General features: G+C 38.8%; 1 protein-coding gene across 1 annotated transcript in view; it reads right to left on the bottom strand.

Annotated features, from left to right (window-relative positions):
* The window catches only part of LOC132330387 (uncharacterized), a 53,833-nt gene that overhangs the window by 29,030 nt on the left and 1,465 nt on the right, over positions 1-23,338 (bottom strand). Inside the window, exons 2-3 of the mRNA XM_059852617.1 lie at positions 20,964-21,127; positions 15,668-15,827 (exon numbers count right to left, since the gene is read on the bottom strand). Of these exons, the coding sequence (XP_059708600.1) occupies positions 15,668-15,827; positions 20,964-21,127 (324 nt within the window). The remainder of the gene's footprint in view (positions 1-15,667; positions 15,828-20,963; positions 21,128-23,338) is intronic.

Raw genomic sequence — 23,338 nt, 5'->3', positions numbered from 1 at the left:
AAAAAAACTTTCAGTTGAAAGAACTGCATTAGAACAGGATTAATGTCATAGTAAATATACTTCAGCACTCCACTGAATACATAGCCTAGTTGATTGTATCATTATTTCTCTGAATTTAGGGAAGTTATGAAAATGGTTGTTTGTGCTCTGAAACAGCTTTTACTCCCTTATGAAAGAAAAAGAAAATGGAGTATTAGAATCCTTCAGGAAATAAGAAAAAGTCTTTGACCTTTGGTAACTTTCAACATCACATGATTAATACAGATATGAAAAACAAAACATTACGGGGTTGCAAACATGAAAAAATGCTGTGAGCTCTATGTTTATTTTTTTTTGGTTTGTTTATTCCGTAAAACCTCTCCTTGCTCAATTGCAGTGATAATGATTCTCCAGAAATGTCTGGGCTGAGAATCTGCATCCTAAGCTTTTAAGTTAGAATCTCTGCCTGGCTGCACATCAGTCAGGAAAACAAACAAGAAACTCTAGTCATGATGATGCCACATCACCACAAAACCAGAATGAACGTATTTGAACGTCAGCATCTTTGCCTTATTCAAGAATTTTCATTAGGTTCCATTTAAACTGTTCAACCTTTCTTGTGCAGGCAGAAGTGAGGTTTGTTCCATGAAACTAAAGAAAAACAAAGCAAAACAATATTTTAAAGCCAAAACACTTAGCTTAATCCATCTCTAGATCCTATTACAAATTCAACAAATGGCAATAAGTAACCCTTACTGACCCAAGATGAGGCAATATATGGCAGACCAAGCAGAGTTCCTCCATGGTTAGCCTAAAGGGCACTGTCAGGTTTGAAAATCATAAATCTCTGTCTCATTGTGCACTGCTCAGGCCTTTTCACACAGCTCTGGCATGCATTTATGCCCAAGCTAGAGCTTTGTCGAGGTGTCAGAGCATATACGAGAGTCAGACCCCAAACCCTTACAACAGACACCATTACTTGCACCATCACCTGTGCAAAAACAAAGTTGGTTTTATTTTCTGGAAAATTTGACTCACTTATTTTCATGGTGTTTTGCATTCAGCTTGACAATAAATAAAAATTCAATGGGCATTTATAGTAATTAATAATGATAGAAATATTGTCTCACTCCTGATTGCTTACCCTCTGCTATATCCCAGCATTCGGAGTGTAAACAGTGCAGAAGAATTTTGTGTTTACTAAAAGATTCCAGTATTTTGTTTTGGTTTTGAGGCTTTTTGTTTGTTATTTGCCATTTTTGGTGGTTTTCTCCCTCTTTGTTCCCTCAAAAACTCATTCCATTTGCTTGTATTTTTCATCACAGGGTACTCATTTGGAAGCTATCTAAAGGGTTGATTTCAAGTATTTAGTACCACATACAAATAAATTAACACCAATGAGACATTGAAATCAATGTAAAAACTGCTTTTGTAATGTCTAAAAGCTGTTTATAGCTTCTCGAGATGGATGTATATGAGTGACATCAATCCTGGTTGACATGCATGCTTTTCAGAGTGTAAGCAAGAGGAAATTGAGGGTAAAGACTCAAAACCAGTCATAATCCATTGTCATATCATTCTCACTCATGCACATATGTTTATACTTCTAGTTGCTAAAACTGATCAAGAAAATATTTTGTATACTTTACTATTGCTGGGCCTCCTTTTCTTTTAGTCTCTCTGTACAACATCTAACTGCATGCCTTGAGTTTCTTTGCAAGCATCTCCACAGTCCAGGGCTCTCCAGCCATTCCGTGTAGAGGGAGCCATGGTCCCTGACCCAGCACAGATAAGGATCTCCATCTTAGATGAAGAGTAATGAAAAGTGATGAAAAGGGGGCATTTCAACCTGCTAGGAAGGTCTGCAATAGGTTTCTGCTCTCCTCATGCAGGCTAAAGCACGTTCTCAGTCACTGGCTGGACATCTGGTCAGTTTAAAGACATCACAAAAACTTGCAGTGTTTTTCAGATAAGCAATATATCTGTGCCACTGTGGATGCTCAACATACTTCAACTATTTGATTGTACATCTGTTTTCTTTGAAGAATGCATCTCAAATCCTAAAATTGTCCTCCTCTGGACACCCATGCTGAGCTGGCACCACCACAGTGGTCAGGACTCGCTTGTTCAGGTACAGAGCCAAAAAGGTTATCCTATCAGGCAAACACAAGGAAGCCATGGTACCAAGCAAGAAGACTCTGGGTTGGCCAATCATGTCCGAGGAAGCATCAGGCACAGCATGGCCAGTCAAGGGAGAGGATTGTCCAGCTCTGCTCTGCCCTGAGGTGGCCTCACCTCAAGTGCTGTGTGCACTTTCAGGCACTGCAATATTAGAAAGATATTGAGCTCTTAAAGAGCATCCAAAGGAGGGTGAGGAAGATGATGAAGAGCCTTGAGAGGAAGCCATATGAGGGGTGACTGAGGTCACTTGGTGTCTTCAGCCTGAAGAAGACTGAGGGGAGACGTCATTTTGGTCTACAATTTCCTTATGAGGGGAAGAGGAGGGGCAGACACTGATCTCTTCTCTCTGGTGATCAGTTACAGGACCTGAAGGAATGGCCTGAAGTTGTGTCAGGAGAGATTTAGGCTGGATATTAGAAAAAGGTCCTTCATCCAAAGGATGGTTAGGCTCCCCAGGAAAGTGGTAATAGCACTATGCCTGACAGAATTTAAGAAGATTTCAGACAGTGCTCTTGGGCACATGGTGTGATTCCTGGGGCTGTTCCATGCAGGTCAGAAGCTGGACTCGATGATCCTTGTGGGTCACTTCCTAATCAGCATATTCTTTGCTTTGATGATTCTGTGAAGTTTGGAGAGGAAGACAATAATGGATGGGGCTATGACAGAAAGGGCAGAGCTTTCAAGAAGACACTTTAAACGTCAGACATCCCAGACCTTTTCCCATTCCAAAGTTCTTTTTCTCTGCCACTGGAGCAAGCAATTTGGTGTTGTGGACACCACAGACTCAGCTATTCTGAAAGGGGGATGCTGACAGTACCAAGCAATAGAAGATCACCCAATGGGGGAGGGCATTGTGGCTGAACCAGGCTGTGCGTGAATACATTGCTCCAATCCCGGCACTGCTGTTTGAAGGGAGGAGTGACCCACAGAGGTCTGCTGTGTGCTGATGGAGGTTCTGACTCCCTCATCCTGTGCAAGGGCCTGATGAAATATGCCGGGCTTATGTCAGTGTTACACCTAGCTACTGAGCCAAAGGCACCCACAGATATCTGTAGCCCTGAAGGCCTGCATACATCCAATGGGTGCTGCCCAGACTTAAGCATGAAGTGGGATAACTTGCTGATAAAATATTTCCCATCAGTCCCACATACTAACAATTACCTGAACCCCGCAAACACCACTTGAAAAGACACTAGTTTGCAAACAGCAAATTAACTAACATCCTCCAAGTTGTTATTCAAGCTGCAGTACACACTGCTTCAAACAATGCCATTTATAAAGCGATAATGAAAGGAACTAGTCTGTAAACCTTTCCCTAGCAGCAGGAGGGCTTAGGCTCCCAGGTTCACAAGCCTTCAGTATATTTGAAGCCCATCAGACTTCAGCAAAGAGGAAATAATCAAGGTAAAGAGAAGAGTAATCCTAAAAAGCTTAACAAGGCACTATCGTGTATGTTTTTTTTCTCTGTGTATATTGACTTTGAAAGAGACAGAAACCAGCTTTCTACCTTTAGTACATTATTTCCCACTTGTTAAATGGCAATGCATAGCCCAAGTCTGCTTCATAAGGCTAAAATAAGCATCTTTCTTTGTGAACTAGTGAAGTAAGGATCCAGTTGGCAGGCTTGCTCTCTCAGGCAAGACTCATTAATACAAAAGGGGGTTTATCTGAGAAAAGTCTAAATTACGAGTTCTAAATGGGTAATCTCAGCTGCAAAAGAAAACAAGGCTGGGGAGGTTTTTATGCCGTGACTGAGCTTAAGCTTCAAGCCTGCAGGCTAGTGCTACTCAGAGTGTTTCTGATGGGATAATTTTCTATGCAAAAAGACTGATTCATTGAAGAATTACTCATGTCATGGCCAACGTGCCAATTTCAATGGCCGTTCATCTGACAGGCGCAACAACCCCTTCTGAAATGTTTTAAATGACCAGGTGCAATTTTCCTATTTTTAAATAACCTTTCATGGTTACTCCAGCCAGACAAATGCCCTACAAAACCAGATGAGTTGCTCCCACTGCTGTAGCCCAGGCAAGGTTCAGGAGGAGCACAGCTCCCTAAGGCACTGCCTAGCTTTGCCCTTTCCTTTTTCCTCTCTCATTTTGAGGAAACAGGAATTCAGTCCTAGTGCCTGATGGTAGCACTGAAATGTTATATCAATATGCTGATTCTAGTGTCTCTGGGTAAGTTATGCACTTTAGGTCTATAATCAGGGAGCGTGATGTGCAAATAAGTCCCTGCCCCCGACCAGTGGAGGAAATAAACACCTCAGAGCTGTCGAGGTGATCCTTGTGTTAGGAACAGTGAGAGGTATTCAAAGGCAGCAGGAGAGAAGGAAGGCCCTAGGATTCATGTGGAAAGTAGATTGTCTGAACAGTGTGCATTTCGATCAAGGTGGAGTGAGGCTCAAAGTTTGGAGCTTCTAACTTTGGCATGCTCTGATGAAGATGGAGCCAACCTTTTCCCTTGATCATTTCTAGACATTTCTCTCTAGAACCATAGTATTTTATTCCAAAAATATGGATTTTTAGAAGGCCATTCTGTTTTTGACAAAACTAAGTTTCAAAACAATAAATCCATATAACCTGCTGTATACTTACATGTCACCTGAAAGGCATGATTATTCCTCTCTGGCCACCCAACCTGTCAGACTTTCCATTAATATTAATACACAAACTCTTACAAATGCAACTCCCATTTAACTGTTCAGCCTAATATTTTGAAAGATGAAAAGAACAGCTTTCAAAATACAGGAAAAAATCCAGAGCACGCGACCACATTTCACAGGTCAGTGGCTGGGATAGCAGGAGCTGCTGAAGGAGAGCTGAAGGAACAAACTTGCTCAGGGGCATTTTAGCACTCTTGTGATACGATACCCGTTATTCATCAGCATGCAACAATCCTCTCTCCAGATGAAAAACACTACAGATCATGTTCCTAATAAAACAGTCAATTTGCCTCCTTCTCTTTTTTGTTGTTGGAAGGAATTCCTTACAACCTCACCTCCCTGGGGCATGTCTTCCTCTCCCCCTTTGTCGATCAGGAGAAAACAAGGCTCTGTTCAACAACAAAGTCTCGCTGGCTGGCCTCAGAGACGCTCACACCAGGTTTCAGACAGACCCAGGAAATTACTGTTGGTTTAGATGCCCTGATTATTGCTAAGATAGGAAAAATGATGTAGATGGGAAGCTTGGTGAGAGCACATTTCTGCCCCGACAAACATGTCAGGGTGAAAATCGTGACCCCTTCAGGAAACTTCAGCATATAAGCTCTGGACAGTGCTTTCAGGCTTCAGTAGAGGAAGTCTAATCCATCCCCTATTTCTAAGCTTCCAAGGGTAGCTATTTCAAATCCACAGCTGGGTTTTGTAACCCACTGAGACCAGAAATTTTAGCATATCTATAGCAGGAAGGACAGGTATCCTTGCTGAGTCCTATGACCTACATTCATTCTGCCTGCACTTGGTTTTAGCTCTGACAAAGCTCACCTGTAGGCTCAGGCACAGTTTACTTTTCCTTCTGAGGTCAGGTTAAGACAAAGAAGAGAATGGACCTGCCCCATTTAGTGGGCAAGGAGATTTTGCTCTGCCCTGCACAAGTGTCTTCAGTAGTCTCTGCTGTCAGTGTGTGGAATTTTACATTTAAATATCATTAGTTCCCAGAATATTTAAAGGTCATTACTAGAAAGCAAGCTACTGAGGCTTCAGTTTCATAACATTGTTTAAGTGTTCTCTAGTGCATCTAAAGTAATTCAGTCTTTGTCAGCAGCCTTATGTGTGACAATCACAAAATGGTAGCAAATTTAATTTCCTTTAAAAGAAGAAAAAAAAGAGCCTGATCTGCAAAACCATCTCACAGTTACATACACAATTGACACATGAACTCCATGCTTTCACATATGCAAGCTCACAACCACATGGTAATTTAGATTCTACCTTGGTTAAGAATTTCACTTACCCCTAACATGACTAAATCAATGGGCATCAACAGTATGCTGCCCAAGCTCAGAGGATGTCTGATGCCAGAGTTGCAATAAGATTAATTACATCTTAAATAGAGAATTTAGTAATTAGAGAAGACTGAGATGTTTTAAAACATCCACATCCTTGGTAAAAGGAAATTTGTTTAACACCAGGGAGTATAAATCAGAAATTTTTAAGCAAGTACTGGTTTTTAAACAGCTACACACACACATAATGGACAACAACACAATAACTTTTCCGTAATGTGAGTTTCTTCTTAAGCCCCATATGTTAGCGATTACATTGTGTCCTTAAATCATCAGGGTTGATATTTCATATAACATTTTTACTTACTATTGTAATGTTGAATGTTCTCATTACTCAGATCTATTGCTATTTTTTTTTCAGAATCCTGCTAAGTTACTGTTCCTGAGATGTTGTATATGCCAAATGAGTTACCTGTACGAAATACTCCGAGAGAACAAACGAGTGCGGGGAGTAACCTTGTTTACAGCACTAATGTAACCTTGTTTGCAGCGCTACCCGACAACCACAGGAGAGACCTATTGGCTAATTCTGTCTTGTGCAAAAAATGAAGAGTCAGCTGATTTTTGTTACAAAGAGTAGGAATCACCGTTGTTAAATAAGTGACTGTCCTGGGGGTTTTCAGAACTGCTCACATCATACTTCAACCTACCAAGGGGAGGAGGGAGTCATTGTATGAATTACTCCTGCAATATTTCATGAGCTAGTAAATTTTCTATGGAAATTATCCAGCTTGATGAAAATGTCTGTATTTCAAACCTCACAAGAGTCTGATTTAGAAGAGAAATAGTGCTCGTTTACTGCAGCTTCATTGAAGACAAAGATGGAGAGAACCTGAAGTGTTGAAATGTTAACGTTCCAAGAAAACTAATTATCATATTTTCACTTGCAAACTTCAAGCCTGATGCTAATTAATCTCTGTGGAAAGGCTGTGTATGAATCAAATTATAATGTAAGTCAGATTATACGGGATGAGATGTATAACATACCCTGCCACTGAGGAGAAACAAAATGGATTGCTTGCACAGAAATGACAAAAAACCCAAAGAGCTTGCTCTTCATTAGTGCACCGATCTGTACCAGCCGGCTGATGACAGATTCACCCCAACGGAGTGTTGCAAACCACCTTGGATTTTCAAAAGTTTGCCTGTGGTCACAAATTATCTAGATGCAAGGAGAAAAAACTATTTGACTGAGCAAACCTTGATGTGGCACTTGCAGAGTTCTGTTGTGAAAACATCTTGAGGGCAATCAAGTGCCATTAGCACATGTCAATGAGGCTTCCCATGAATGACTACAAAAATTACAGTTAAGTGTACTCCTCCTCCATCACTGTCCAACATCTCTGACAAAAGAGTTTGGATGTCTGTTGAAGTATTAGAGAAATTAACACCTTTCTGCCAGTGTATAATCAGAAGGATGTCAGCAGACTATTAGTTTGGTTCATCTTCACTAACGCCTTTATATAATTAATTTATTGATTTTAGGATTAAAATGATTTGTTACCTTTTACTCTGGAAATACTATACTGTGCATATAATGGGGGTAGTAAAGGAGACTTGAATAAATCAGTTCTCATTTGAAAGGGAAGCAAAATACAAACTGAAAGGGGAAATAAAATACATGTTTTCTAAACACAAGATAATGTATACTACCTCTCTAAGTAAATTCCATGGAGTCTGACTAAATCATTTTGTTTTCAATTTATAGACTTACCGTGAGCATGCCAACCAAAAAAAAGAAATGCTGTAAGTAACTCATAGTACTTGCATCCACATAGCTTGCATAGCTTGCTATTATTTTTATCTGTTTTAATCTATTAACTTATTGTCATGCAACTTTCAGATTCAGAGAAGCTTTCATAGATGTGGGGGTTTTAATCCCCATTTTCTCCTTATTTTAGTTATTTTTTCTCTTTAAGATGGGATACAACATGGAATCAAGGAAGTGCTGTGCAGTGTTACTCTAGCAGCTCAATTTCAAATGCTGTTTCCATTAGTTTACTTGTTGATTATATCTGTTCTACCATTGTTGTAATTTATTACAAGGCCTCTTTTTGTGTGCACATCTGTTTAAGCAGTTCCACTCGTTAGACCTATCCACACAGGCAAAAGAAGGTTTTGCTTTACCTAGACTGCATTACCTTGTTTCCCAAAGCTTGCACTTGCACACTTTCTGACGAAGTACTAATCAACAGTTGTGAGGTTTAATGGCATGCCTGGGTATGGTCAGTATATTTGGCTAGTCCAGATGTTTCCGAGCATCTGCATTTCCCCCCCTTTCTTCTTTTCACCCACCACTCCCTGTGGACTAAATACTCTAAAGGAATAGAGAGCAAAGTGTTTCAGAACCATATGGCCATTTTAATCCTACACAGTTCAAGGCCTTGTCTTTTCATACAGAAATCATTTTGGTTTAAACCTAAGAGGCAAGAGGGTGCTACCCTCTCTTCTGACCTTACATTTTGCTGTTTTCTGTTTCATTACTGGGCTGAGCTTTCCCTCTGCTCATCTCTGACTTTCAATCTCCATTTAATCTTTAAAAAAAAATACAGACCCTGCCTTCAATAATTTATCCCAAATGAGAATCTGACCTTATACACACAGATCACAAAGAATTTCAGTGGGACATGGCCCTATTTCCTCCCCTCCCCTTTGCTTACACAGACAGATGGAAATTCTGGCCCTAATAAAGTCAGTGCAAGTTTTGCTGTTGACTGCAAGGGGTCGATGTTCTCCTCCTGCAATTTCTGTAGCAGACAGGTGATTACAAGTCACCTTAACATGCTGAGCTACATTGTTCTGCACTAGCAGGGTACTTTGCTTGTACTGGCTGTAAGAACTGTGCATTACCCCAGATCAACACAGTGATTTATTCATACTGGCATGTAAGGAATTAAATTCTATACTACTGCTAATTTTTCTAGATAGGCTCACAATCAGCTTTGCTATTGCTTTTTATGCTACTCTTACAGCATAGAAGTTTTGATTCTTCATCTGATCTAAATTGTGGGAGACGTCTTAGTGAGAGCTCCAGTTAGCAGCTCCAAAAGATTTTGCAGTATGGGTTAAGGTTAGGACAAAGAAATCTAAATGCAAACTTGCAAAATGCTAGATTTCTAAAAGATCACTGAAAGTAGTTTGGGGAGAAGAAACCACAGATCAAAATTATAAGATCTTGTGAGCAGCAGCTTGAGTGATGTCAGCCATTTGCTATTTCTTAAACACATAATACAGTGTACATGAGATATATTTATATATAAGGTATAACTCAAAGTAAAAAAAAAAAGTTTGGAAACAGGAGAGTGAATGAGTAAAAAAGAAATTTACATCTTGTATACTTCTGCTTCCTCAACATGTCTTCCTGTCTGCATTTGCAGATCAATGGTATCTTAATCAGCAATTTGAGAAGAGTTCTTCTACAGAACCATGACTGTAGCTATCATGTATAGCTGTACTTTCCAAACAACTTCTCTTACCTTGCATTTCTCTCAGTTTCCTTCTATTTTCTTTGGCGTGATTCTGTCTTCTGCACAAATTCCTGAACCACTTCTGTTTCTTTTCTCCTATTACTACCTTGTGCTTTCTGACTTTTCCTTCAGGCCCCCACAATCTGTACTATGGTATTATCCCTTCCTGTTCATTTCCTCAATAATTTTTTTACTTCAAGTCAAAATACCCCTGCAATTTTTTACCTGTCTTTTGGAAATTGGTCTTCCTGAAAGGGGACAGCAAACTTTCTGTTTGTACTCATGGGAAAAATTCACCCTACAACTCCAAAAAGATCGAATTTAAGATGATCAGATCTGTTAGTCACAAAAACAGGCTGGTGTTCTTGTTCAGAATTTGGCCTGGTCTCACCATTTTTTTCATCAAAAAAAGTCAAGAAATCACATTCAGAGTGATTCAGTAAACCTGCAAACAGAAAATACACCAATTATGATGTCAGTATATTTTTCAGCCTTTTTTGATCTACACTACAGTCAATTTACACAAGGGGTTCTGGAGACCATGAATCTGGGATTTTGAATTAGAGCACAGTTGGGGATTCTACGTTTTCTCTTTCCAATATCCAAGAGCAAGAAAGCAATGTACCTATTTCCATTTCTCACTCTACACTATGTGCCACCGTTTCCCCTGTGTAGAGCTGACCTTCAGATTACTTCGATTTTTGCCCTTCCCTTCTCTTTATCCATGAGCCTATATGTGCAAGCAAGCTCCAAACTGCAGTGTTGGAGCAGGACCAGGACCATAACAAGAGGCAAATTGCATCAATCTCAGGTGTGGTACTGCCTGCCTTCATCAGCCTCCACCTGTGGTCCAGCAGCTTTGCTGCAGCACAGGCTGGAGGCTCATGAAGCCTCCTCCAAGACAAAATCAAAATTAACCCCCTTGTGCTAAATGAGTTAAAAGACTTGCTCTCCAGCAGCCCTTGCAATGCTGCTGTATCCAACATCAGTTTCCTCTCCTGCCAGTGTTGATTCCACTAGGAAGGGCAGAATTTTGCCCTCAACTATTCACAAGTAATTAATGCATTATTGAACAGGAATAAATAGATAGCAATTAAATAACAAGTATTAATGACTTATTTATTAACATATTAATAGTTGGCCTGAGAGTAATAAATGCAAATTAGTGTAAAGTGGTACCAAAAATTGTGTCGATAATAGGCCCTGAAGTAATCTTGTGTGTTCAAGATAATTACAAATATATTTTCCTTTCAAAAATCTACTGCCGGGTAATTTTTTATGGTTTGCTATAATATCATTTTAAAATTAGAAAATTAGCCCTAGTCTCATTAAAATAATTTTGCAGTGCATCAGGCTTTATTTCAAGTGTAAGTTTCACATTATCTTCTTGCCTACAGACCTTGAATTTTTTTTCCAGAAAACCTTCTCATGTGCCAATATTTTGGGCCTGTGCTTGGTGTGCAGTTTTGTTTCAGCTTTCTACTTGCACAACTTTTCTCACCGTTAGTATTACTACATAAAAAGTCCCACTGCAAGCAGGGCTGGTACTTTGAGGGCTAAGTCTAGTAACAACCTCCAAGGGCCATATTTTTTCCTTTTTATTCCTGCTAATAGCAATTGATCTGATAAATAGTTCAAAGTCTTTAGACAGGACCAAACTGATGCACACCTAACAATCAGATCACAACAGATCCCACTTAAAAGACTATCTCTGGTCAGCTGTTTTACTAGAAATACTTGCCCCCTCTTTTTTTTTTTTTTTTTTTTGTTTTTTTTTTTTTTTTTTGTTTTTTTTTTTAATTCTTATTTGTTTAGACAAAAGAAAACCCTACCTCACACCTTGGCTGTAAACTATAACCTAACATTGAAAAAGCAATTACTCAGTGAGGACAGAAAGATATTGTCACTTTTACCAGTTCTAGAAAGAAAAGGAAATTCTTGGCTAAAATTCAGGCTCCTGCCCTCATCACCGATCTGCTAACAATAGCAGATTAAAATATTCCAGTCTGCCTCTGGTCCTGATTTTACCAGTTCTAGAATCTGACACACATTTACCACTAGACTGCCTCTAATAAAAGATCAGCAAATATTCAGCTCTGCCTCCATGTTTGTAACAGGAATGGAGGAATGGGGGCCCAGGATTCCTCCTAGCACTGGTGCACAGAACGCTGCTTCAGCGCATGTTTGTTTCTAGAAATGTTTCTGCCTGCCTCTGTAGGTGGCATTTTTACTTCTTTGCAGCTTTCCTCGTTAAAGGCATTGTAAACGGCTTTTTCCAGAATAATCAAGGGCCTTTCTGTGAGGTACAGGGCTACGGCAGCTCTGCCTGCACTGTGCCTTCCCAGCCACTCCAAAAATGTGATTGTGGCCGTGTAATCTGTGTACCTGGAAATATAATTCGTTTTGTTGCTAATGAACGTCCTACGGCACAAATTTATTAAAGGTATACTTTTCCGTGGGATAATAATTGGGTCGATAATATTAAACTCATAGGCTCATTATTTAATTGCAAGGGCAGATTATGAATACAGCTTCTAAAATGTATTTTAATGAAAAACACTACATCCTGACCTAATCATATCAACCTTATGCTATCTAATTAAGGATGCAAAAAATCATTAGAGTTGCAAAATATTAGTTCCAGCTCCATCAGGCTGTTAGCTGCCCCTTCATGAATATATATATTTTTTTACTCTATGATAAATAGTTAATGAGGTAAAAATGACAAAATTTGCATGTAGGCAAATTAGTTTAATAGACTGATGTCTTTCTGGTCTACAGAAAGTGACCTTTTTCCTATCAAAAGAAAGACTGAAAATACTTTGAAATGATGGCATGGATGTCATTCCACAAATGACAAATCGCTCCTCTGAACAATATAAAAATTATAAAATGCAATAACCTTAAATTCTCATCATATTGTAAATGTGTCCTCTGCTGCTGCATTTATCAATTTAATAAAAGGAAATTAAGCATATTATAAAATACCCATTTATGGGGCAATTTTTAATCCAGTGAATAAAAATGAGAAGCACATGGTTAATAGCAAGAAAATATTGCAAAAATGTGGACCTATTTTTTCCAGAAGGTTTGACTGACTATTTACTTGAATGACCTCCATTTAAAATATATTTTTTATATGGAGTGATGTAAGATATGGCAGTCTCATGCTTCCCTTTATAAAAATTGTTCACAGTTAATTTCGTATTTTATTTAAAAATTAACACATTAATAATGCACGCAATAAGACCTAGTGATGTGTCTTCCATACTGATTACTTTGTACAATTAGACATACAAAAAGAAAGGGACAAGATAAATACCTTATGCAAATCTATGGCAGAAAAAAGGGTCTTTCAGTATCTGCAATGCCTAGGAGCATAAAAAGACCTGCAAATACAGCTCCCACTCTTGCAGGGTGTTGCTCCATGTGGGGAACATATTTGTGAATGGAGCAAGTTTTTATTGCAAAACTAGATTTGTAAAGAGCTAACAGCACTTCCTTTGATGGTTCCCTTTTTCATCAAAATAACACCAAAAAAAAAGAAAAAGGGATGAGATGGGGAAGGTTTTGATTTTTGAAGACTGGTTCTTTTTTCACAGTATTTGTGTTTTGTACTGATAATTCAGGACCTTTGAACACTAGTCTCCACTCACAAATTTTCCCCATTGTGAGGCAGATCCTGTGTCCACTGAAGTAGGTGGTGGAGATCATCTCTAGAGATGCCAGTGAGGCAAATTCCTGTGCTCTTTCCACATTGCTCATATCTTCTTACATCATATAGTCTGCACCAGTGTTTCCCCCAGAGAATAGAAACGTTTAACACTGTCACAGCCTAGCTTTTGGTTAGGGATGACGTCAAGGAAAAGGCATGAAATTCATGCAGATGTAGACAGAATAGGAACCAGAAACAGAATAGGAACCAGAAACTTAGGGGTTTAGTAAAGACAAAACTGTACATCACTTTGCTTTGTGGAATGAAATGTGTGCTGCTCCCTGTGAGGCATCGGGATTCTTCCATCTGTTCCAATTGCACCCTCTGAGGTGCTGGAACCAGCTGAGGCTGGGTCCATTTTAAAGGATCTCAGACTAAGGTTTCACATTTCAGTGTGGCCTTTCATGCATGCTAGGCTGCATACTGGGAGTAAAACTAGGCACTTACATGTTTCTATAGCTATGGGTCATGCCTTTCAATGTTCTGTCCCTTGAGTTATGTCTTACTGTAGCAGTGGACAACCCATTCAGGTTTCCTCCATTCAGGTACAGACTACCTGTATACGGAGAAGTAATTTTTCTTTCCCTTCATTTCCATTTGTCTTTACCCCCACACTTCCTCCTTTCCTCCTACCATTCTTTTTGTTTTTCTTTTCTTTTTATTTTCTTTCTTGTTCACCTTATCTGGCCCTTTCTGTTCTGCTGCAAGAAATTATATGCTGGAAATATCATTAGAAATTTATTCAGTACTTAAAAACGCAGTTGTTTGCAGTTTCTTTATCTGCCACTTTTTCAAATGCCATTGGTGGTCCTGGCATGCAAAATTTGGTCCACTACATGTATTCTTTGTTTGACCTTACTTAATTTGTAACAAAGATAATAGAAACCAATTGTCAGTGGTAATACTTTGACTTTTTGCAGAAAGTTTTGAAGTGGAAGAAAAAAAAAAAGTTATTTTACTTACTGGGAAAGACAAAATAAGTACTATAGCTACAAAAAGAGGGAATGTCTGAGGCAGGTGGTTGTGGAAGCACGTTTACTCTTTCAAACCTTTTCCCTCCCCTCTGCTGAAATTCCATGTGCTGCTCTGCACTTTCCCACAAAAATTCAGCTTACTGAGTATCTGCTTTTTCATTCAGTTTTTCCTTTCAGGGTCCAAACTGTCATCACAGGAAAAAAAAAAAAGTGGAAAATAATTACAGCTGTGGCAGATGTTTATAACAGTGACAACTGAGGCTATATATTTATATAAACTGCTGATCTTTCAGAGGTAGTTATAGAGATTTGAAAAACCTGCAGACCCTAATCTTAAGTCCCTTGTTCCAGAGGGTTAGAAAAGAAAAACAAAACAACTCATACAGGCTTAAGAGGACTAATTTCCTTCCTATTGGGGAATCTGATCTTTTTTACATTGAAGCAGGAGAGTTACCAAACAAAGCATTGTACACAGAGGCATTCACAGATACATAGATCAAAGTGATGAGCACTTTACCAATTGTCCAAGAGCTGGTTTGTAAATTAGTCCTATGGGAATTAATAACACTGAAGCAAAGCTATAAAGCAAGGAAGGAAGGAGGACAATGTCCCTCAGAGACTACTGACCACGTTACTTCTTCTATTTTCAGTTCTCTGAAAGCAATCATGACCAGAAGCCTCAACTGTGGATGACTTCCTCCCCACTGGACCCTTTGCAAACACAGACTGTATTTCCTATACATCACAGCTTAAGGTCTTTATATGTGACTAGAGGCTAGGGACTTAATGGAAATGAAAGAGGAATTATTTTGATAACCAAAGCAGAGTACCTTTCCCTGCAGATTTCCAGCTTAGCCCACTCTTCTGGGCAATTCTGGAGGAAAACGGCCAGGGAGAAGAGCATGGCTGTCATATCTGATAGACCGAAAGCACATCCCCTTCTCAGGGCAGCCTCACCCATGCCCTCTTAAGGAATGAATTCTGCTTGTTCATGGAAATACTCCGTTTGCTGAGCTGGCTAAGAAATCATCTGGGATGATATTGATATTTAAACCAGTAGGAAGTCTCTAAGAGCCAGTGAAGAACCATCAGACAGCACGGATAATTTTTGACATCAGGGATGCATCTAAGCCTTTGGTTACTAAGCAGATTGTAACCCCTCAGGATGTTCAGGCAATGCACATGCAATGTCACAAAATTCTCCTGAACATGCTGCTTCTTAGCTTCTCCATTCAACGAAGCACCCTAAGAATAATTTTCTAATATCTAGATTCTTTTGAATAACACTAAGCAATGCAAAGCATTAATGGACCAGAGACTCTTTTTGGAGACTGTTCACCACTCACCACCCGTCTTTCACCATTGATTCCTCTCCACTGCTCAGCCCTCTTCATAATGTAGCTCAGCTCCTGAATGGAAATCTCCAAGTCCAGTGGAACAAAGAACGTGCCTTCCTCACCATGGATACGTCGAAATACATCCAACAGCCAACCTTCACTATGTAGCCTAAAGATAGAAATTACATATTTTGTTCATCTTTTAAAAGACTCTTAATAGAAAAAAAAAAAAGAAAAATAAGTCATTCTTTTGTAGACTTATGTTTAGGTTTTCCCTTCATGACCATGGTCTCTGCCCATGAGTAAGAAGATCTCCAACATACAGCCCTCCACAGCCCTCTGGAGAATTTACAGTACCTGAATAAAATCACATAAATGTAAGCAGCAATTTTTTTTAAATTATTTAAAGATATTGACTTCTCAAAAAGATCCTGATATTCCTTCCCTTCAGAAATGTCTAATGTCTGTCCTCAGCACTGGGCAGGGTAACTAGTTCCAGTAGCATGGTTAGACATGAATGGAAGTCCTGCTGCGCCAGGGTTCAACAATGGGCAAACCACATCATATAGAAGGGAACCACTCACCCTTTTTTTCAACCCCAAGCCTGAAGCCTATACAATCTAAACTTCTCTTGATGTTAGAAAAGTTCATTTCATTTGTTGGCTTTGTTTTTCCATGACATTTCTGTTCTGTGGTAAGGAATTGACTAAGCACCACACAGTAAAATTTTCTACCACAAGAAAGGCTTGCTGTGTGGCATTTCTTGATGTAGGTGAAACCAAGAAATACTGTGGGGCTTTTGGAAAAGCCTGGTGTCACATTTTTAACCTAAATTGAACTTTAAAACATCAAAACAGTGCTGTTTGAGTCAAATGGATCCTCTTCAATTAATCTCTTTCTCATTCTTCTTTTATTCCAAAAACAGGGATTTAGAAAAGAGAAATCAGAAAATCCAGAGTCTGAGTTTTGGATATTGAACAGAGGTCTTCTCTTTTGCACCCTTTTCCAAGATAATACTGTTCCAACATAACTCCAATTCAGCTGTTTCTTGGTGCCAATTTCAATATTTTCATCCTTTCCATAGACTGGCTGTGTAATCATGAGCAGTGCACGGATTGCTGTGGCACTGCAACCAACAAAATGCCTGGATTTCTGTGGAGCTGTTTAGGTCCTTCATTCCTTGGCAGGTGGGAGATGAAGCACAGGCCCAAAGTCCTTAGGCCCTCTGAATTCTCACCCTTCTCACATACAGCAGCACCAGTGCCAGTTCTTGTGGCTGGTCCTTATCCTTGGGTCTTGTGTTGGCCTGCATGTGGTGAACAACGTGTGTGCCTGGCAGAGGCAGAAGGTTGTTCAGCTAAACCAGAATGAAGTTCACATTTACACCAGCTCTACATCACACCTTACAGTGCTCACAGCAAGTGCAGAGCAGCACACTCAACAAGTTAGTTGCTTAGCACAATTTTGCCCACAGCCGAGATTTAGCATGGAACAGAAAGAAGGAGATGCACCAACAAACAATTTTTCAACTTGATCTCGGGAGGAGCTTTAGCTCTCTCTTCAAAGGGGAATATGTACCTCAAGGTCAAGCACCATATCCAAGAGTTTCTGTGATGAAGTAGCTATTCTGATCCCAAAATCTGGCAGCCTGACTCAACATCAGATTAAGAATTTATATCTCAGGCTTTGCTGCAAAGGTTCTCTCTGTACTTTTTTCCCCACCCTTCTTTTTTGAAACATTCCTTTTTGAACTGGCAGCCCCAAATTTGCTGTAGTTTCCGAGATGCCATTTTGGGATTCTCTTATCAAAAGGGGAGAGCAGGTGGAAGATCATCTGATCAAGATGCAGGTAGTCTGGGAAGATAAACAAACTGGCTATCCAGGAATAATAGAAAATGCTTTAAAGTGTGAAATACAAATCAGTGCTAAAGCAGAGTAGGATACTAAAGTAGTAACACACTACAGAAGAGATTATTTTTTTATAAGTATCTAGTACCCTTTATGTAATAATTTACCAAACTCCACAATATTTTTAAATAAAAAGTTTTTCTCTTAATCTCTGGATCAACATTAGATATTCTTTCGATGCAATAGATATCTTTTGGAAGAATTTACTCATAATTTAGAATTATCTTGTGCTTGGTTGAAAAACTAGCAGTTAAGCTGGTGGACTTTCAGACCTTCTGTTCATGTTGAAGCAATATTATTCCATGGTGTTTGTGTATGACATTCCAGGTCAGCAGTTTAAATTGTTTGCCACTTGTCTTGCTAAACAAGAGAAAGACCTTGCCATTTATTTAAGCTTACTTAATGCAACATTCTTATTTCAAATTAAGTAAAATTTAATGCAGTTAAATTACTGTCTATTTGCTGCCATAAACATTTTCTATATGAAGATTTTAAGCACATGGTTATAAACAATATAATTAACTTTGAATTAATTAAGAATCATGAAGCCTCTCTTTCAGCTTTGTTCCTTTTGTCCAAAAGTACTCAGCCTTCTCCTGTTACCTGCCTTAATTTCTTTTCTTTGGCATGAAAACGAATAAAACATTTCTTATACCTTAACATACCTTGTTATAAGCATGAGGGTAGTTATTTTTACTGCTAATACAATAGAAAGAACAAAACACAGATTATGTTTTCTAGACATATGAGAACCAGTATAACAGTCCACAGGTTCATTTATTTACCTATCAGAAAGAACAGAAAACCTTGAAATTATTTCCTACCAAGAGTCTGATTAAAAAATGGGCTTTTCAAAGAATTACACAAACCAAAAATTAAAGGGTAGTTTTAGTGGTTTAAAACAATTTATTACTCTTAGCTTGAGCCTTTCTCATCCTTTTTTGGAAAACCACCATTGAAAATACAAAAACCAGTTTTGCTATTAACACAGAAAAATGTAGATTTCTGAGGCTTTTCCCTGAAAAAAGTTTCAATACCAGGAAACTCAGATGCTTTCCACCAGCCACTTTTCGTTCAGACGGGTCTGCATTTTCTCGCAGTGAAGAAAATATTTCACCAACAAACTCCTGTCTGTTTCTAATATCTGGTAGAATTAAAAGAAAGAAATTGCAACCAATGCCTCTTCATGGTTCTAAAAAGTAATTAGAGTATTTCTCTATGCTAGTTGTACTACAGACTCCCAACACAAGCATGGGGAATCAGATTTATTGAGGTATTTTGGTCTTTAAAGACACAAGTAGATGCTACTTAACCCCAGCCCATTATTTCATTATCTTCCTGGCTGTTCACCAGTGCTGCCATGAAGTTTTCTAGCTGTGGCAGAAACAGACACTCCCCCTGCTTGCTTTGGTGGTATTGGGGGTTCAGTGCTCTTATCCCTTCTTTTACACTCTACCAAAACACTTCAGTTTAATGGCAAACTGCTGAGTAATTCCAATAAACAGCACCACCTCCTCCATACAACAGCCAAAATCTCCCCTGTGGCTTGGAGTCTTCGGGCACAGAAGGAATCCCCCGATATTTATATTGGTTTACTTTCCAAGCAAAAAATGTGATGGATGCTTGTTTACAAATACATTTTTTCTGTGCTGAGCAACATTCCACTTGAAGGTATTTGAGATATGGCATCTGAGAAATACTCACGCAAAGGGATGCTACTGCCCTGGCATTAATACTATTCTCTCTTGAAAACAGATGCTGTTACATCCACATTCAGGAAACAGTGTTATGAAATGCAGAGATGTCGTCCTTAAAAGCATTTGAAAAGGTTTTAATTCTATCTTTATTAGGCTGACAGTGTGCTGCTCAAGAGTCCTACCTAGGTCCAAGTTTCTCATGGTGTTGGCTGTAGATATTCAAGGAAGAGAAACTTGATACAATTGCAGAAGCTCATTATATAAGTTTACTCGGCACAGACTCCAATATTCAAAATGCTTCCTTTTGTTATCAAGCAAAGAACTTCAAAGACCTTATGCACTGTAACAGATTTTGTTATCTTCCCTTTGCTTTTGTACTTTGCTATGAATCATTTTTAAAATGTGTTGTGCTAAGACAACTTTTTCCCCCCTAGTAACATTGTTCCCCCACCCCTTTATTGGAAAACATTACAGGAAAATTGATCCAGAAGGAAAGATACCTTTGATGATCTTGCACCTGTTCCCCAGACAATGAAGATGTTGGTAATATTCTCATAAAAACCTGCCTTACAAATGTTTTAATTTAAATTAATTTTCCTGAGTAATAAACGACAGCAGCTAAAACTTACAAAGCTATTCAAAACTATTAAGTCAATGATTAAGAAGGCATTAACGTCTCAAAAACTAATTAACTAGACTGCCAGTACATTGGAGTTGTGTACAGCTCCCAGGAACGTAGGAGCTCTGAAATACTTTGCAGAAATTTAGAATGCCATTTATCTTTTTCTGCCTGCTGCAACAGAGTTTGTGGAAGGGGGACCAAGGGGTGATACAGTAAGGCAGAGGGCGTATGCTGAGATTTTCTGTTCTTACACCTGCCTGCATCTTGCCTTTGCACGTGCCTTTTTATTGGTGCTTGCCAATGTTCATCCCTGGGTGAATTGAGGGCCAGCACAAAATCCCTACTGCATTATAAACAACCCACTTATAAAAAATATACACTTTTTCATTCAATATATTTGACAATCTATCTAAATAATTTCCAGTGTCCCATACCTGTCCCTATTTACTGCACAGCTGATGGTGTCTACTAGAAAGCTGGCAAGAAAAGTAGTCGGCCAAATGTCATGAGGAACTGAGTTTAGAAAATGAGCTTATGTCACAGAAACATTATTTGGATTAAATATTGTCATGATGACCCAGTCACAAGTCAAAAATCCCATATCATCAAAGGCCTATAAGGCTCTGGAAGCCACTGCAGATTCAGAGATTTTGCACTTCATGTCATATGTAGCTTTCTGAAATTTTTCCTATTTCTCACAAAACCGCTTCTCGTAAGGCTAAAGACAACATCTTCCAAAGTACCTAAATGAAAGGTACACATACTTTACAGCTTAAGTCCTTTCATAGACACAATTGCCTGAAGCCAAAGAAGCAGAGGCTTCTAGAATCTATGAAAAATCATTATATCAATTGTGTTCCTGTTGAGGAAATAAGTGACTCCGTCTCTGACTTGCTGTGCCCATCAATCCCAGTGCATTAAAAGTTAAGCAGGAGCAAACCTCTCCTTGATTATCTGCAGTTCTGGTCTCTGGGTGTGTGACACTGATACATCTTTTCTGATGTCACCTTATTTTATCTAACAGGAGAAGAGGCACGAACCTAAGTTCCTAAGGGAATAATGAAATTAAGAGACATACCTTAAAAAATACAGGTACAACACTGTTGATGAGATCATGAACAGGATGGTATAAAGCATCACTGTGATTAAGGCACCAGGAACTCCTGACTCCCCTGCTCTTAGAAACACCCAGGAGAGTTTTGCAGCATCAGCAATGGGTTTCTCTACGCTGTTCCCAAATCGCTGTCATGGAGAAAAAATCAGCATAAGAAAATGTCACACCTGATTAGACTACAGAGACAAAAGAACATGAATCTCTGTACAATAAGGATTTAAATGTAATTTGTGGGGCACACAGTCTGAAACTTAGGAGTCTGCTAGACAGAATTTGAAATTAGGCACAGAATGTGAAATAAACTATTTTCTAGCTTTTATTTAGTACAGTTAAAATCTACCATATAGAGGTGCCTCATTGAACAAAACCCATCTCACAGTGAAAATGCTTGAAGTGAAATCTCTCAGTGTATTTCAGGACAAGTGGCAGGGGCAGAAGGCTGAAATTTGCCTTTATGTAATGACTAAGGAGGCATAATATTGAATTATTTATTTTCCAAAAATCTATTATTTTCCTTTCTTTATCTTTTTTCCCTCATATCTAGTTCTTAAGAACTAGCTACTGTATTGACATATTATTGCCCTCTGCTGGATCAATTTAGAAGAATTCAACTACATATCATGGGTCTTCTACTGCTCAGAACTAAAATAAATTCCTCTCCCCACTTTTGCCTTTTTAAAGTCACATAGTGACAGCCATATCCATATTAGATCACGCTGACACATTTTGCAAGGATGTGAAACCGCACTACCAAAGCATCCAGTGTCCATCGTTCAGAGAGGATCTGTGACCTTTAGGCTTCAAGAAATCTGCACCTTTCTGAGCAACTTGCCTAGATTAACCCTTAGGAAGTGTCATAACTTTCTGCACATTTCTGGCTGCCTTGGCACTCATGTGCATAGTAAAATAATGGAGGTAGAAAAGGAAGGACAACTACAAGTCCAGCTATTGAAGGACTGTGATTCTTGAGTATATTTTTGTTCTCTCTTCACCATTTGCAATGCTACTATGTTTCTGTCATGGTAATTAAAGGTCCCAGGAGACTGGTAATGACATGAAGACAAGTCACATATTTATTGCAAAAATAATTAAATACCCTGGTTCTCTTCTATCTCCCTGTCCCATCTTCTCTTCTTGGGAAAAAAAAAAAGTAAAAAGAACAAGTTGGCTGCTGCCACTGCTTTCCTACTGAAGCAACTGTCTACCAAGGAAAATCCTCTGCACAGCAGTCACGTCCTGACATTCCTCCAGAGAGGCAAAAGTCTGAATGGCAAATAAGAATAAATTTCTCCCTTATCCAAGCAATTCTCTCTGGCAAAGCAAAAGTGGTGTGGGAGAACTTTACTTCTCTATACTTTTTTCCTAACAAAGGTACTCTGTCAATATGTACATCTACTGTGGTCCTCAAAGACATGATCCAATAAAGGTGTCTTCAGTTTAAATAGCTTAAATAACATTTGTAATATCTCTCTCAGGTACTCATCACACCACCACATGTGGTGGTCATGTGAGCCTTTTGCAATGACTCCTGTTTTTCATAATGACACGCATCCATGTGGACAAGGAGGTGTTATTGTTTTCTGCATCTTGGAAGCCACTGACAGACAAAGTGAGTGAGGTCCCAGGAAAGCTCTGACAGAACAGGAACTTGAACTGCATGGGAATTTTTCTAATCCCTGAAACATCCTTCTACAAGCTGACAGTAAATGAAATTTGAAAGAACACATTTGACACAGCATTTTGGATGATGACTTGAACCCCCCCAAACATGCAACTGCTCTCTAGCCTTTCCTTAACAATAGAAAACATTAGTTAGTAAACACAGAAACCTTTGTCTCCAGGGCTATCTGTCATCTTTCATAAGTATTAAGGCCATTTTGAATACTAAAATACATTCTAGCACTAAAATAACTCATATTACCACAACACAGTATTTTTAAAAGGCTTGATCTAAAATAGATTGGCAAGCAAATCTGAAATAGCAGCTGAAAGAATGCCAAGAGAAAAAAAATTACAAATGTAATAATGAAAACACATGTAAGAGATATAGTTTCATTTTGGAAAGGATACATACAGTATATTGTGTAATATTTGAACAAATGAGTTTCTACCAAAGATAATCTTGGTGGGTAAGATGCCAAATTTTCAATATGAAGTACAGAGAAGTATGTGCATTTTTAACACTTTAATGAAAAACTAAGTTATTTTACTTGTATCTCACGTTTCCCCCGACCAAGTGCTATTTGAAATTGATAAGTAATCCAGTCTGTGTAGAACTGAGCATAATTCCACTGAAGTCAATGGCAACGATTTTCTCAATGCAAGTGTGAGAAAGATAA

The sequence above is a fragment of the Haemorhous mexicanus genome, chromosome 1 (genome assembly GCF_027477595.1).
Source record: "Haemorhous mexicanus isolate bHaeMex1 chromosome 1, bHaeMex1.pri, whole genome shotgun sequence".
Lineage (NCBI taxonomy): Eukaryota > Metazoa > Chordata > Aves > Passeriformes > Fringillidae > Haemorhous > Haemorhous mexicanus.
Note: the sequence above shows the minus strand (reverse complement) of the source record. Positions and strands in the feature narration are given on the sequence as shown.